General features: G+C 47.4%; 1 protein-coding gene across 1 annotated transcript in view; it reads left to right on the top strand.

The window, feature by feature from the left end:
* The window catches only part of rps6ka1 (ribosomal protein S6 kinase a, polypeptide 1), a 71,859-nt gene that overhangs the window by 11,189 nt on the left and 42,101 nt on the right, over nt 1-18,569 (top strand). Inside the window, exon 2 of the mRNA XM_079573202.1 lies at nt 7,795-7,839. Within this exon, the coding sequence (XP_079429328.1) occupies nt 7,795-7,839 (45 nt within the window). The remainder of the gene's footprint in view (nt 1-7,794; nt 7,840-18,569) is intronic.

Raw genomic sequence — 18,569 nt, 5'->3', positions numbered from 1 at the left:
TTAGAGTCCAATAATATGGGCTGTGAATAAAACATGCGCCTGCTCTTAACAACAATAACTTACACTTATTGCACTTTACAAGCCTGTGTTACCAAGTTTCTCAAAGTGCTACACTGTCGTCATTATTGGTTTATTGGTTTATTTGGTCGGGACAGTGCATGTTAATGAACATACATGGGTCTCATGCATGTAAACGAGCCACACCGGATTGTAGGCTTGGGCTAATTTCCATCTGTCGTCCCCCATGCGCACTCTCAAACACTCTCTCATTCATCCTTTATTCATTCATATCATACTCAGTAGTGGCACTGTTGTAGCCTCAGCTGCCCTGAGGCACACTACATTCATCCTGGCCTATTGTACATGTTTTTAGCGGTAGCACATGCTAAAGTCCAGACAGGGATCGAAGCCGGGACCTTCTACGTAGTTGTGAAGCATGAACGCTAACCGCTGTGCCCAGTGGCGTGCACAGACATTTTGAGGGGCAGGTGCTCAACCAAGACAAAAGGGCACCCCCCCCCCCCCCTAGTAAAAGAATGGATTTGGATGTGAAACTAACCAGTCTAAATCTCTTAAATTACTGCCTTTAGTCACATCTCCATGGAGACGAGCTGGAGACGTACCCACTCCCATTAAAGTTTACAGCCATATCTTAGGCGGGGTCAGCCTCATAGATGTTTGTTTGTACAATTCTGAGGTATTTTTCAATGATGAAAATAATGGTCATTAAATAAATGCTTGTATTTCAATTTTATTTATTGGGTAAAATTCTAGCACAGTCTAGCACAAATAAATGATGCAAAGGTACTATAGCCTACACTTAAAACATCTGCTTTGTCAATATCATGACATGGATGTTTTTGTCCATGTCAAAAAACATGTTATATAACAATAATCCTGGGCTGTTCATGTTCCTGTGCCCCTCCAGTGTCCAGAACCCAGGCACCTCCTCACCTTCTCTCTCCTCCTCTCCCCTCTGTCTCCTCCTCTCGCTTCTGTCTCCTCAGCTCAGCTCACTCTGCTCTGGCCCTGGTCTACGCTCAGCCCTGACTTAGTCAATACAGCTCATTTTCAGAACATTTTATAGCGCGACAAACAGAACCGCTAAAGTGACTGACTTGTTACCGCAGGCTTTATCCGGACGGTCTCGACACGCGCGGCGCTGACGTCCTCGCCCCGACGGCCCTCTCGTTTCCTTTCCCCTTAATAATCCCGTCATGTCGCGCTGGCTCGTTCATAAATTTACCGAATTCACTCAGTTTACTTTACTCCGCGTCTCACAGAGATGGGCTGTACCATCTTCTCTCACAGGGGGAAACACGGGGACAGCGCAGTTGCCCTTATTGATCAGGAGCGTCAGCGCCGCCGCGGCTCAGAGGCAGAGGAGGAATGAAGCGCGATTTGAAGTTGCTGAACATTAAAACTGTATTTATTTTTCAGCACATGTTGGCTTAATAGGGCAAATATCTAAGAACAATAAAATAAATAATACTTAATATTGGGGGAGGAAATAAAAACAGGTCTTGAGAAGGGCACTTAAAGAGCACAGGGCAGAGGGGGCAGGTGCTTGAGCACCACCTGGGCTCTATCTGTGCACGTCCCTGGCTGTGCCACCGTGCGGCCCAACAAGATGCTAAGCCCAAAAACACATGGCTCAACATGCATAAAGAAAGGCATAAACACTGTCTTCACAGAGCAAATCAAACCAAGATGTACCTTTAAATCTTATTAAAGTCTTTACATTCTACTCATTAATGTGGTCCCAATACCACGGTGCAGACATTTCTTATTATTCTATCCATCTTAAAGGAATAGGCCACCGTTTTTACATACTAAGACATGTTCTTACCTCACTTTAGACGTGTTAATATATCCCCGTCTGGTCTTTGTCCGTGCGCTCTGTCACGCAAACGGAGCACATGCGCAGCCTCTCCCACATGTCACATAGCTCCGAAAAAGCTCACGATAGAAGCTACCAAGCTCTTCCACGTGTTCCCTATTTAAATAAAGTTACGTGAAGTATATTTACACAGAAATGTAGCATGTCGATTTTATAAGCAAATAAATAGGGGGACTATATTGTGAGGCGTAATGATACGAGGAGTAAAACGTCCGCGCAGTAACTCCTAAAGGTTATTGACGGAAGTGAGCGGGGGAAGTCTTTAGGAGTTACTACGCGGACGCTGTGCTCCTCGTATCATTACGCCTCACAATATAGTCCCCCTTTTTATTTGCTTATAAAATCGACATGCTACATTTCTGGGTAAATATACTTCGCATGAAAACACTTCACGTAACTTTATTTAAATAGGGAACACATGGAAGAGCTTGGTAGCTTCTATCGTGAGCTTTTTCGGAGCTATATGACATGTGGGAGAGGCTGCGTATGTGCTCCGTTTGCCTGACAGAGCGCGCGGACAAAGACCAGACGGGGATATATTAACTTGACTAAAGTGAGCTAAGAACATATCTCAGTATGTAAAAACGGTGGCCTATTCCTTTAAAGTTCTGGTACCACCAGCATAGGCAGGTGTAACCAATAAAAGGAGTAAACGTTTAAAAGATGATTAAATACAGTTTATTAAATATAAAACAATTAAGGTGTGTCAGGATGAAGGGTAACTTGGATAAAAATGGCATGGCTCTCTCCTCCAGGGGCGTACACCTCCTTCTCCTTCCAACAACGGTGCCATAGGCCAGCCTGCCAGGTTGCGCTGGTCCTCGGCTCCACTGCGTGCTGCGTCCCCGCGGTCTCAAATGCCAGGCCCTTTCTCTGCTCTATCCACGTCCCAGCCCCTCCATCCTGCCCCGTGCCAGTCGAGCCCCCCCGGTCGCCCGCTCTCGTTCTTTGTGTGTCTCTGTCTTGTCTTTGACCGTGCCTCTTTCGCCTCCTCTCCGTCTGTGCCGCTTCCGCCTTAGTTCGTACCTGCCACCAGAGCCCAGGTGCAATGTGTTTGGCTGTTTTAGTCCCGTGAGTGAAGGTGGAGGTCATGTGACCGATTAGCACGGCAACAAGGAGGGGAACTTGTGCATAATAAAAACACCAAAATGCAATATATATCAAACTTATGGAAAAATACACACACCCCCTCTTGTGTACCGTCACACATATGCTTCATTTAATGTGTGGGGGATTGTGAGAAACAGGTTTGGGCCAAACCTAAAAATGTCACGATTTGAAAAGCACCGCAATCTCAGAATGAACTCCAAAATGAGCATCATTAGAAAGAACTGGTGTCACTTTTGATCTTGTAACAAAGTCTTTAATCTGTAGTTGATTTACCGAAGTGTATTTTCTTCTTGATCCAGTGTGAGATTATAAGTGAATGTAACTTGATTATTCATTTCAATGAGTTTTACTCTTGTGAAATAATTGAGAATGAGAAAACTTTGTTGGTTCCGTGAAGGGCAATTCTCTGCAGCAGTGACCCGGCCATGCTTACAGTACACACCGAATACATTTCCATTTTCGCCTTATGCTAGATATTGTCACTGGCTTCTAAAACAGCCAAATTGCCAGTTTGAACGAGCTTCAGTAGCCAGCACTAAAGCTACTTTAATGTGACATCTCTAAAGCAGTGGTTCTCAACTGGGGTGGTCGGGACCCAGAACCCAAAGGTGGGGTGAGGAACAATTTTAATGGGTCACGAGCGTATTCTCAGAATACATTTATACAACTGTTGGTTTCAATGTTTTGACAATCAGCTAAATACACTGCTCACAAAAACTTAGGGCACACTCAAAAAACACATCCTAGATGTCAATCAATTCAATTTTTCGGATGAAAATCTTTATTCATAGTGTAGGGCAATGTGTTGAGAACAAAATAACATAAGAATGATAAATGGAAATCAAATTCTCAGCCCCTGGAGGTCTGGATCCAAAATTATAGTCAAAATCAAAGCGACCAATCAGGTCACTGATTGATCCAAATTCTGTAGAAATTCCTCAGAACGAGTCTGTATCATCCTCAGTAGTGTGTGTGGCCTCCACGTGCCTGAATGCACTCCCTACAACGCCTGGGCATGCTCCTGATGAGACCACGGATGTCCTCCTGAGGGATCTCCTCCCAGACCTGGATTAGAGCATCAGTCAGCTCCTGGACAGTCTGTGGTGCCACGTGGCGTTGATGGATGGACCGAGACATGATGTCCCAGATGTGCTCTATTGGATTTAAGTCTGGGGAACGGGCAGGCCAGTCCATAACATCAATACCTTCATCATGCAGGACCTGCTGACACACTCTTGCGACATGTGGCCTGGCATTATCACGCATCAGAAGGAACCCAGGGCCCACAGCACCAGCACATGGTCTTACAATAGGTCTGAGGATCTCATCCCGGTCCCCAATGCCAGTCAGGGAACCTCTGGCTCGCACATGGAGGGCTGTGCGGCCCTCCAATGAAGTGCCTCCCCAGACCATCACTGACCCACCACCAAACCGGTCATGCTGGATGATGTTGCAGCAGCAGAACGTTCTCCAGGGCGTCTCCAGACTCTGTCACGTCTGTCACATGTGCTCAGGGTGAACCTGCTCTCATCCGTAAAGAGCACAGGGCACCATTGGCCAATCTGCCAATCGCTGTGTTCTCCGGCAAATGCCAATTGGGCTGCACGGTGTTGGGCAGTAAGCACCGGCCCAACGCCCTCATACCCCCCTCATGGAGTCGGTTTCTGACCGTTTGAGGACCAACATGCACATTTGTGGCCCTCTGGAGGTCATTTTGTAGGGCTCGGGCAGTGCTTCTCCTGTTTCTCCGTGCACAAATGAGCAGATAGCGGTCCTGCTGCTGGGTTGTTGATCTCGGTCGGCCCCCCCCAGGTCTCCTGGTGTACTGGCCTGTCTCCTGGTATCTCCTCCATGCTCTGGACACTGCGCTGGGAGACACAGCAAACCTTCTTGCCACAGCACGAATGGACTTGCCATTTTGAATGAGCATCACTCCCTGAGCAACTTCTGTAGGTTGTAGATGCTCCTCATGATCCCTCTAGTGGTGAGAACACTGGACAAATGCAAAAGTGTTCCAAAAATACGGCACAAAGGATGAAGACAGGGAAATGGTCTGTGGTCACCACCTGCAAAACCATTCCTCTTTTGGAGTGATCTTGCTAATTGCCTCTCATTTCCACCTGTGTCTGTTTAATTTCCACAACACCAAGTGAAGCTGATTCACCATAAGCGTGGCTTCCTAACTGGACAGTCTGATATCCCAGAAATTTGACTGACTTGGAGTTACATTGTGTTTTTTGAGTGTGCCCTAGGTTTTTGTGAGCAGTGTATAAATATTCATTTCAAGTGTGTTGTTTGGGCGCGTTTGTTTCTAGTAGATTTAATCTCAAAATACAATAATTCCTCGCAGAGATTTCTTAATTCAGGCTTTAATCATGAGGCGGACTATTATCACACTCAAGGTTTCGCAATCCACGATACACTCACTATTGACTTGACCATAGTCTTTATTTAGGGCACAGTCTTTTAGAAAGATGGTTAATATTTCATGTATTGCCTCTTACACAGCCCTAATCACAGCTTGTAAAGCAGAGTGCAGGGCCCTGACTGAGTGAATGAGCAGCCTGGTTGAGTTTCCACCTGGCCCCTGCCAGACTATTGCCTTTCAATAACACTGATTATCCCTGGGAGCGTGTGGTGCTGGTGCACAGATAAGGGAAGTGCCCACATGATTACATTTGCCCGTACAAGAGCAAAGAGCTGGATACAAAGGCTGTGCCGCCCACGCACTGCTCTGCTTTTGTGCCTTTCCAACAATCTCAACACACGCAACACACACGCATCTGTGAACACACGCAATACACACGCATCTGTGAACACACGCAATACACACGCAATACACACGCATCTATGAACACACGCAATACACACGCATCTGTGAACACACGCAATACACACGCATCTGTGAACACACGCAATACACACGCATCTGTGAACACACGCAATAAACACGCATCTATGAACACATGCAATACACACGCATCTATGAACACACGCAATACACACGCATCTGTGAACACGCACTATACACACGCATCTATGAACACACGCAATACACACGCATCTGTGAACACACGCAATACACACGCATCTATGAACACACGCAATACACACGCATCTGTGAACACACGCAATACACACGCATCTGTGAACACACGCAATAAACACGCATCTATGAACACATGCAATACACACGCATCTATGAACACACGCAATACACACGCATCTGTGAACACACGCAATACACACGCATCTGTGAACACACGCAATACACACGCATCTGTGAACACACGCAATACACACGCATCTGTGAACACACGCAATACACATGCATCTATGAACACACGCAATACACACGCACATCTGTGAACACACGCAATACACACACACACACATCTATGAACACGCATTGTACACGCACATCTGTGAACACACGCAATACACACGCACATCTGTGAACACGCACTGTACACACACATCTATGAACACACGCAATACACACGCATCTATGAACACACGCAATACACACGCATCTATGAACACACGCAATACACACGCATCTGTGAACACACGCAATACACATGCATCTATGAACACACGCAATACACACGCACATCTGTGAACACACGCAATACACACACACACATCTATGAACACGCATTGTACACGCACATCTGTGAACACACGCAATACACACGCACATCTGTGAACACGCACTGTACACACACATCTATGAACACACGCAATACACACGCATCTATGAACACACGCAATACACACGTATCTATGAACACACGCAATACACACGCATCTATGAACACACGCAATACACACGCATCTATGAACACACGCAATACACACGCATCTATGAACACACGCAATACATACGCATTTATGAACACACGCAATACACACACACACATCTATGATCGCGCACTGTACACGCACATCTGTGAACACGCACTGTACACGCACATCTGTGAACACACGCAATACACACGCACATCTTGAACACGCACTGTGCACGCACATCTATGAACACACGCAATACACACGCACATCTGTGAACACACGCAATACACACACACACATCTATGAACACGCACTGTACACGCACATCTGTGAACACACGCAATACACACGCACATCTTGAACACGCACTGTACACGCACATCTATGAACACACGCAATACACACGCACATCTTGAACACGCACTGTACACGCACATCTATGAACACACGCAATACACACGCATATCTGTGAACACACACTATACACACGCACATCTACGAACACGCACTGTACACGCACATCTGTGAACACACGCAATACACATGCACATCTATGAACACGCACTGTACACGCACATCTATGAACACGCACTGTCTACACGCATCTATGAACAAGCACTGTACACGCACATCTGTGAACACACGCAATACACACGCACATCTGTGAACACGCACTGTACACGCACATCTGTGAACACACGCAATACACACACATCTATGAATACGCACTATACACGCACAATATTAATGAAAATCATTTTAAGTTATTACTAAGTATTATCATATAATTTTGATAATTCTTAGTAATTGACTACTATATAATTGTATTCTTCCTTGATGTCAGACAGCTGTATACTTGCACAGTGTATGTAACCCTGTGGTTTCTGTTTATTATTGGCAGATCTTGGATGTAATGATGCATTTATTTCATGGTTGTTGTGGTCCCTTGTGTGTTTCCTGTCTGATTGTGTCTTCTGTTTTTCCTTTGACAGAATGGTCAGAGCACGGCGGAGGATGGTGAGGCTCCAGCGGTCAAGGTACGCACATTACTACAGACTGTCACTCAGATAATCCCCGCTCAGACTGTTCACTGCCAGAGCTTTTGCAGTCTACCCATCAAATGTTTGTTTTGTATTGGTCTTCTTTTATATCAAGACTATTTCCATTGTAGATTCTCACTGAAGGAACACATTTTTGAATTAACACATTTGAAATAATGTTTTAAACAAAAAAAGTTTAAATAGATTACAAATATCCGCCGTTTGCTTTGATTACTGCTTTGCACTTTTGACACGTTCTCTGTGAAGTTTGACGACATCATGAACTCGCTGACTGTGAAACCACTTCAGGGACGACCTTATGAAGGTCATTGAGAAAATGCCAAGAATAAAGTGAATTTGGAGTTATTTCACCCATTCTTGTTTCCTCCATAATCCCATTATGTTCATTCATAGTGTGTCTTCAATGAGAATCACACAATGCAAATCGTGTTGATAATAAAGAAAAGCTGATACATAAAAAATGTTTCTGAACTTTTGACGGGTACTCCTTTGTTGGGTTAACCTGGTCATTCAGCATGGTGGGCAGTTAACCTCTGTTTTGAGGCACAAGTCCAGCCTTTTTGGTTGGCACGTTACTTGTATGCCCAAAGTTGTAATCAGTGATAACCTTATTTGACTACTTCAAAGCTTTATATTTATTTGTGGCACAATGTTATAAATTGTGATTTGTCAGGTTGGCCTCCATATAAAATGGAGCCAATGGCCTGAATATGGTTTAAGGGTTGGTATGAGTCATTCAAAAAAGCCTTGAGTGACTCTTTGAAGCAAACCGATGAAGTTCTCATAAATCCCAGTCACTTCTTGGAACAAGTAGTTTATTCCGTGGCCTTATTGTTAGGGATGTAACGATTCATCAAAAAATTAAAAGAATTGATGCTAAAGCTACTCCATTTTGCTGACCGCAATAGTTGTGTTCTCACATTGCAGCGCTAGAAGCAGCGAGCTAATTTTTTCTAAAGACAAGCTCCACACCTCTCCCCCCTCACCCCCAACACACGCCTCACCCCAACACACTCCTCACCCCAACACACTCCTCAACCCCAACACACGCCTCGCCCCCAACACACGCCTCACCCCCAACACACGCCTCACCACAACACACTCCTCAACCCCAACGCACTCCTCAACCCCAACGCACTCCTCAACCCCAACACACTCCTCAACCCCAACACACTCCTCAACCCCAACACACTCCTCAACCACAACACACTCCTCAACCACAACACACGCCTCAACCCCAACACACTCCTCAACCCCAACGCACTCCTCAACCCCAACGCACTCCTCAACCCCAACACACTCCTCAACCCCAACACACTCCTCAACCCCAACGCACGCCTCAACCCCAACGCACTCCTCAACCCCAACACACTCCTCACCCCAACACACTCCTCACCCCCAACACACTCCTCAACCCCAACACACTCCTCAACCCCAACACACTCCTCAACCCCAACACACTCCTCAACCCCAACGCACTCCTCAACCCCAACGCACTCCTCAACCCCAACGCACGCCTCAACCCCAACGCACGCCTCAACCCCAACACACGCCTCATCCCCAACGCACTCCTCAACCCCAACGCACTCCTCAACCCCAACACACTCCTCAACCCCAACACACTCCTCAACCACAACACACTCCTCAACCACAACACACTCCTCAACCACAACACACGCCTCAACCCCAACACACTCCTCAACCCCAACGCACTCCTCATCCCCAACACACGCCTCACCCCAACACACGTCTCACCCCCACACACGCCTCAACCCCAACACACGCCTCACCCCAACGCACGCCTCACCCCAACACACGCCTCACCCCCACACACTCCTCAACCCCAACGCACTCCTCAACCCCAACACACGCCTCAACCCCAACGTACGCCTCAACCCCAACGCACGCCTCAACCCCAACGCACGCCTCAACCCCAACGCACGCCTCAACCCCAACGCACGCCTCACCCCCAACGCACGCCTCACCCCCAACGCACGCCTCACCCCAACACACGCCTCACCCCAACACACTCCTCACCCCAACACACTCCACACCCCAATACACGCCTCCCCCAATACACTCCTCACCCCCACACACTCCTCAACCCCAACACACTCCTCACCCCAGCACACTCCACAACCCCAACACACGCTTCACCCCAATACACGCCTCCCCCAATACACTCCTCACCCCAACACACTCCTCACCCCAACGCACGCCTCACCCCCAACACACGCCTCACCCCAATACACTCCTCACCCCCACACACTCCTCAACCCCAACACACTCCTCAACCCCAACGCACTCCTCAACCCCAACACACGCCTCAACCCCAACACACGCCTCACCCCAACACACGCCTCAACCCCAACACACTCCTCAACCCCAACACACGCCTCAACCCCAACACACTCCTCAACCCCAACACACTCCTCAACCCCAACACACTCCTCACCCCAACACACTCCTCAACCCCAACACACTCCTCACCCCAACACACTCCTCAACCCCAACACACTCCTCAACCCCAACACACTCCTCAACCCCAACACACTCCTCACCCCAACACACTCCTCAACCCCAACACACTCCTCACCCCAACACACTCCTCAACCCCAACACACTCCTCAACCCCAACACACCCCTCACCCCAACACACGCCTCACCTCAACACACGCCTCAACCCCAACACACTCCTCAACCCCAACACACTCCTCACCCCAACACTCGCCTCACCTCAACGCACTCCTCAACCCCAACACACTCCTCACCCCAACACTCGCCTCAACCCCAACACACTCCTCACCCCCAACACACTCCACAACCCCAACACACGCCTGAACCCCAACACACGCCTCAACCCCAACATACGCCTCAACCCCAACACACGCCTCAACCCCAACACACGCCTCAACCCCAACACACGCCTCAACCCCAACACACGCCTCAACCCCAGCACACGCCTCAACCCCAACACACGCCTCAACCCCAACACACGCCTCACCCCAACACACGCCTCACCCCAACACACGCCTCAACCCCAACACACGCCTCACCCCAACACACTCCTCACCCCAACACACGCCTCAACCCCAACACACTCCTCACCCCCAACACACTCCTCAACCCCAACACACGCCTCAACCCCAACACACTCCTCACCCCCAACACACTCCACAACCCCAACACACGCCTCAACCCCAACACACTCCTCACCCCCAACACACTCCACAACCCCAACACTCGCCTCAACCCCAACACACGCCTCAACCCCAACGCACTCCTCAACCCCAACACTCTCCTCACCCCAACACACGCCTCACCCCAACACACGCCTCACCCCAACACACGCCTCAACCCCAACACACGCCTCACCCCAACACACTCCTCACCCCAACACACGCCTCAACCCCAACACACTCCTCACCCCCAACACACTCCACAACCCCAACACTCGCCTCAACCCCAACACACTCCTCACCCCCAACACACTCCACAACCCCAACACACGCCTCAACCCCAACACACTCCTCACCCCCAACACACTCCACAACCCCAACACTCGCCTCAACCCCAACACACTCCTCACCCCAAGACACTCCTCAACCCCAACACACTCCACAACCCCAACACACGCCTCAACCCCAACACACGCCTCAACCCCAACACACGCCTCAACCCCAACACACGCCTCAACCCCAGCACACGCCTCAACCCCAACACACGCCTCAACCCCAGCACACGCCTCAACCCCAACACACGCCTCAACCCCAACACACGCCTCAACCCCAACACACGCCTCACCCCAACACACGCCTCACCCCAACACACGCCTCAACCCCAACACACGCCTCACCCCAACACACTCCTCACCCCAACACACGCCTCAACCCCAACACACTCCTCACCCCGACACACGCCTCAACCCCAACACACGCCTCAACCCCAACACACGCCTCAACCCCAGCACACGCCTCAACCCCAACACACGCCTCAACCCCAACACACGCCTCAACCCCAACACACGCCTCAACCCCAACACACGCCTCAACCCCAACACACGCCTCACCCCCAACACACGCCTCACCCCCAACACACGCCTCACCCCCAACACACTCTTCAACCCCAACACACGCCTCACCCCCAACACACGCCTCACCCCCAACACACGCCTCACCCCCAACACACGCCTCACCCCCAACACACGCCTCAACCCCAACACACTCCTCACTGCAGTACCATAAATTCAATATGCAGAATGAATGTAGATAAGTGGTACAGCCCATATCCACACTGAGTTAGCTCCTGGAGCTAGCATGTGAGAAGCTGTTTCTCTGCAGATAGGTTCGGTGCAGTAATGAACTGTTTCTAGGTTATTTCTTTTTGTGCCTGCTGTTTTTGTCCCTCTTGAAGCTTTGAAGAAGGTGACCCTGCAGGCGCACAGCTGTCGACTGATGACAAGGGCTTTTATTTCCTCTAAATTAAGTCTAGATAAAGATTGCTCTGACCTCACCTTGATATGCCAGACGCTGTGCTTTATTTGGGCTTTTATAGGACTTTGGGATTCTTCAGTGTGAGCATAAATAAACAATGTATAGGTGTAACAATGCACCGCAAAGATATGTGACATACATGCACTAAAAGTGAGCGGTGAATATGTGGAAGTGAGCACAAAAACCACGACAGGCTTATGTCTCTTCAGACGTACATTACATTAACATACTGTACATTAACATTCGACCAAAAAAATGCACTTATTACATTCCAACAACTAAAGTAGTCAGGAATATTCTATTGTTATCTTTAAGGTGCTTGAGTAACTGTTTGAAGAAATTGTAAGCCTACTTCTTCGAGTAGTTTATCATACGGTAGCCTACTTTTTTATCTCTACTTAAGTCAAATTGTAGTGAAGTATCTGTTTCTTACTTGAGTAAAATGAATTGTTACATTTTCCACTTTTCAGTAAATATGTAAGCTCCGTGTTCTTTATAATTGTTTTGGTTTTCTGTATTTTCTACCATTTTATTGGAATATTATTTGTAAATATAACAATTTCTAAGATTTTATGTTTTGTTTCACACAATTTATGACATCAGAGTAAATAAATCCGACAGTTACACTCAGTTACTCACAGTATTCTTTTTTTTTTACTCTTGAGTAAATTATGTTGGCGGCTCTACCACCTCTGGCTCCGTTTGATCATACCTGTTTCTGGCCAATCAGATTGTAGAACATGAACATTCCTTCTTCTTCCTATTTATTATCATCATCATTACTTTTTTTTTTTAACACATTGAGTGCCAACTATCCAGACCATTTTTCATGATATTTGTAGCACCACAGCATATTCCATGTTATAGCTATGGACACATGCTATGGCTCGTTTTAAAGATGAGACTCTGAGCTCTCCGCAGGTGAAAACACTTTAATTCTACGTGCCTCGGTTCCTGAGAAATCTAAGCTCTCCTCCTCGCTCCTCCTCGTTCCTCCTCGCTCCTCCTCGCTCCTCCTCGCTCCTCCTCGCTCCTCCTCGCTCCTCCTCGCTCCTCCTCGCTCCTCTCTGGACAGGCACTAACGTCATGGGAAGAGACAAATGTCAATGTCAATGTCAACTTTATTTGTATAGCACGTTGACAACAACACTAGGTGCCCAAAGTGCTTCACATACAGGTACACAATATAAAATTACAGTACGAAACAACAAGAGAAGCACACACAATAGTTATAATACAGCTCAACTTGAATTGAACGCCAACGCAAACAGATGTGTTTTAAGGGCAGTCTTAAAGGTTTCTATGGTTGGAGCAGCTCTGACATTTAGGGGGAGACTGTTAGTTATTTATTCATTTATTTATTTAATAGGGACAATGCATATTAATGAACAGTTGCACATGACCACTGTAAATATGCCAGATTATAGCGGGGATGCTAGTTTCCATCTGTAGTCCCGAGGCAGGCAGCACATGCACAATTTACAATTTACAATTACATAATGTGACAACAATACATGCAGTATGCAAGTGTTTACAGGCCTGGTTTTCCTTTAGCCACAGTTTAAAACGTGCTTTGACAGTGGCCAGAGTTGGAGTCTCTCTGACTGGTAAACGGAGACTATTCCAGTACTTGGTGCCTTTTACAGAGAGCACAGTCTGTCCAAAGGAGGTTCTCATGTGTGGAACCTCACAGAGAGCACAGTCTGTCCAGAGGAGGTTCTCCTGTGTGGAACCTCACAGAGAGCACAGTCTGTCCAGAGGAGGTTCTCCTGTGTGGAACCTCACAGAGAGCACAGTCTGTCCAAAGGAGGTTCTGCTGTGTGGAACCTCACAGAGAGCACAGTCTGTCCAGAAGAGGTTCTCCTGTGTGGAACCTCACAGAGAGCACAGTCTGTCCAGAGGAGGTTCTCCTGTGTGGAACCTCACAGAGAGCACAGTCTGTCCAGAAGAGGTTCTCCTGTGTGGAACCTCACAGAGAGCACAGTCTGTCCAGAGGAGGTTCTCCTGTGTGGAACCTCACAGAGAGCACAGTCTGTCCAGAGGAGGTTCTCCTGTGTGGAACCTCACAGAGAGCACAGTCTGTCATCAAGCCAAAGTCGGTTAGTGGGATGGGCACCAGGGCATCAGCTCGAGGAGACTGTGAGGTTCCACACAGGAGAACCTCCTTTGGACAGACTGTGCTCTCTGTGAGGTTCCACACAGGAGAACCTCTTCTGGACAGACTGTGCTCTCTGTGAAGTTCCACACAGGAGAACCTCCTTTGAACAGACTGTGCTCTCTGTGAGGTTCCACACAGCAGAACCTCCTTTGGACATCCTGCAATGGAGGTGGAGCAAGTCCATGCAATACTTTATATACAAGGCAACTGTTACGGCCCCAGGCCTCCAGGTTCCCTCCTTCCCATCTGTTTTTCCCCCATGTAAGTTTGCTGCTGTGCCATATTTAAAATTAATGAAGTTATCAAAATTGAGTAAATGATGCTTCTCTAAAACAGTGCAGTGGTGAAAGGAGAACGGTTTCTTGTCCAAGATTTTTATGGCTTTTTTAAAAAGAGACTCTATTGGTTTGAGTGTTGTACCAGCAGCAAGTGACCATGTGGTTATACAATACTCTACATGAGGCAGAATCATGGAGTGTAAGAACATTCGGGCTGTATACAGAGACATGAAGGGTCTTACCTGTCTTACCGTTTAACATGTTTCTTAAATGTCAGCGTTGGGTCCAATGTCAGTCCCAGGTATTTGAACTCAGTGACGAGGCTGAGCTCAACTCCATCCAGGAAAACATTGGACTGTTTTGAATCAGTTGCTTTTTTACTGAACATCATACAGACTGTTTTCTTTTTGTTAAGATGTAAACATAATTCCTTGACCCACTTTTGGACATCGGTCATGGCAGATGTTAACAATTTTGAAACTTCTTGTGTAGATTTTGCTTGCACGAAAATTACAGCATCATCTGCGTAGAGCTGGACATTGACATTTTGGCACACTTTGGGTAGGTCATTAATATAAATACTAAATAAAATAGGTCCTAAAATGCTGCCTTGGGGGACCCCTGCTGGGCAGTCAAGGTAAGGTGATTTGGAGCCAGAAAGAGAAACACATTGTTGTCTGTGAGAGAGATATGATTCAAACCAAAGCATTGTCTGTGTGGAAACATTTAAACAAGACAATTTGGATAAAAGAATCTGATGGTTTACAGTATCAAAGGCCTTCTTAAGATCTAAAAAGACAGCTCCCACAAACTCCCAGAGTTTGGGAGCAGCCACACTAAACGCTCGATCTCCTCGCGTCTTTAAACGGGATCTGGGCACGTTCAAAGACAGCTGGTTCGCAGACCTTACTGATCTGACTGGGGCATAAACGGACAAAAGCTCAGAGAGATACTCAGGAGCAGATCCATGAAGACATTTAAACACAAGCATCAAGATCTTAAAGTCAATTCTATAGCTGACGGGCAGCCAATGGGAGGCCAGCACAGGGGTGATATGCTCCGCCTCCTCGTCCCTGTCGGTAAGCGTGCAGCAGCGTTCTGGACTTGTTGTAGGCGGTTGAATGAGGATTTGTCCGGCCCAGACGCGACGATATAAACATATGAATAACTCGCTCAAAATCGCTGTGCGGAAGATAAACTTTCACTTAACTTAGAATTCTGAGCTGGAAGAAGCTGGCTTTTATCACATAATTGATTTGTTTGTCAAATTTGAAGGTGTTGTCAAAAATTACCCCAAGGCAGAGGCTCGAAAGTGAGGAGCTAGAGAGCCAAATGCCTAAATATATGTGTCAAGTCAGTTTTCAACGACAACATTGTTGACATGTTTTGAAACACCGCGTGTTATCGATCTCTTTTCATGGTGTGTGCATTTAAACAGGTTGGTTCTGGATTGAAAACTTTAACAGGACGTCTCTCAGCCGTCCCGATTTTAACCATTTAAAAAAAAAAAAAATCTGAACTGTTTCGATCTTTCCATGTGAAGCCGCCCTGCTTTGTCAAACGCTCCACAGAGCGAGAGAGAAGTGTCGGGTTTACAGCTGTTCACAACACCAGACTAACACCACGCCCCCTCAGACTAACACCACGCCCCCTCAGACTAACACCACGCCCCCTCAGACTAACACCACGCCCCCTCAGACTAACACCACGCCCCCTCAGACTAACACCACACCCCCTCAGACTAACACCACGCCCCCTCAGACTAACACCACGCCCCCTCGGACTAACACCATGCACCCTCAGACTAACACCACGCCCCCTCAGACTAACACCACGCCCCCTCGGACTAACACCACGCCCCCTCGGACTAACACCATGCACCCTCGGACTAACACCACGCCCCCTCGGACTAACACCACGCCCCCTCGGACTAACACCACGCCCCCTCAGAATAACACCACGCCCCCTCAGAATAACACCACGCACCCTCCTCGGACTAACACCACGCCCCCTCGGACTAACACCACGCCCCCTAAGGTGTATTAGAGTGTCTAGTTTCGTAATTTAAAAAACCCCAGCAAAAACAAGTTTTTCCGTTTTTGGCACTCAATGTGTTAATAGTATTTATTTATTTTGAGGTAACGTTCTTCTTGAACAATACTCAATAATGAATTATGATAGCTATTATAATTTATTTTATTTATTTATTATTTTATTTATTAAATCTGTTCCTTTATAAATCAGTAGTTTGATAACGTCTTTCAGTTTTATATCTGTGATCTGCTGGTCAGCCTTATTCTGATGATGTAACCTGTTGAATGAAAAAGAAAACTGAGTGGTCAAACTTTGGAAGAGCACAGCGGGCCGAAAACAGCGCGCTGGAATGCAAACACTGGGCGTCTGAAGAGACATAAGCCTCCGTCATAGTTTTTGCACACACTTCCACATAGGCCTGGGCGATTTCCCATTGTCTTGTCCAAACTCCCAAACTGGGTATTGTTGGTGCCACAGAAATGGCTGTAAACCTGTCGATTATAAAGTCCTATGACGATTATTGAGATTTACCAAAGTAGAGACTGCGATTTTGATTAAATTTCGATTAATTGCCCAGACCTACTTCCACATATTCACCGCTCACTTTTGGTGCATGTGCCCTCGATCCCTGTGTACTGCACATGCTGATGTATGTGCGCCCTCAGTAGTAGTAGTAGTAGTTCTCTGACGCCATAGTCATCATCACCTATCGCTAAACTGAAGACTGTATGCAGTGCACAGTATGGTTCCAGATCCAGAGCACCATGCATCATCAGGACACAGACAAATGTGGAAGATCCAATCCTGGTCAAAATCCACTGCAAAAGCGTTGTTTCCAATAAAGTACAAGCAAACACGAACCTCAAAACAAACGCGCTGCTCAGTGAGTGCTTAGCTGCCGTGTATGGAAGGATAAGATAGTCTTTAATGATCTCACCATGGAAAAATGTACTTGTTACATGCAGCTCTTAGAAACACTCAGGCTGTGCTAATAGGCAGGAAATGTGAAAAAAACAATTAAATAGTAAATAGTGGTATCTTATATGCAGTACTAAGTAGGCCTATATAGGACTATATAGGGCACGGGACTATAAAGAGCAAGGGTTCAGTGCTAAATCAACACTTGGAGATGAGAGTGCTTCACACACCAGCCATCTAATTGAATCTGAATGAATAAATGTCTGAATCATTGTCCGAGAAGAAGCCCTATCAGAGGAACAGAGGAGCCTGTTCTGTGAGCCGTATGATGAGATGATAAGAGGCACTTCAGGGGAACACTTGAGCTCTGTGGTCACTAAGGAACGGGCATCACCTGCCTTTAAAACACCAACTGTATTGTGCTGCCCAGCCAGGGGAAGGACAAAGGGCTGGATCTTGCGGTTCAGAGAGCAGGCTGTATAGCAGACGCCTGCGCAGACGGGTGGCACTCCTTGCAATCTTCAGTGTCATACCTGGTGCAAAACGTGGGCAGGACAGGGGGTGGACAGACTCGCATGGCGATATTTTGGTGTCACCATGCTTTCCCCATGCTTTCCCCGGGCAAGCGGGGACAGAAAGGTAGCAGCCCACGGGGTTGGACACTGCTCGAATGTGCAAATTTACCAAATGTAAAGGATTTGATTGATCAGAAACTGTCACATTGGCTGCCGAGGAGTTGCAGAGTCGTGCAGTAGTTGCAAGGAGAGTGTAGCTTACATGCGCTACAGTTACAGGATTCTTTGAGCGGCTGAATTGAAAACAAAA

Source organism: Gobius niger, assembly GCF_951799975.1.
Source record: "Gobius niger genome assembly, chromosome: 16".
In the NCBI taxonomy this organism is placed as follows: Eukaryota; Metazoa; Chordata; class Actinopteri; order Gobiiformes; family Gobiidae; genus Gobius; species Gobius niger.
Note: the sequence above shows the minus strand (reverse complement) of the source record. Positions and strands in the feature narration are given on the sequence as shown.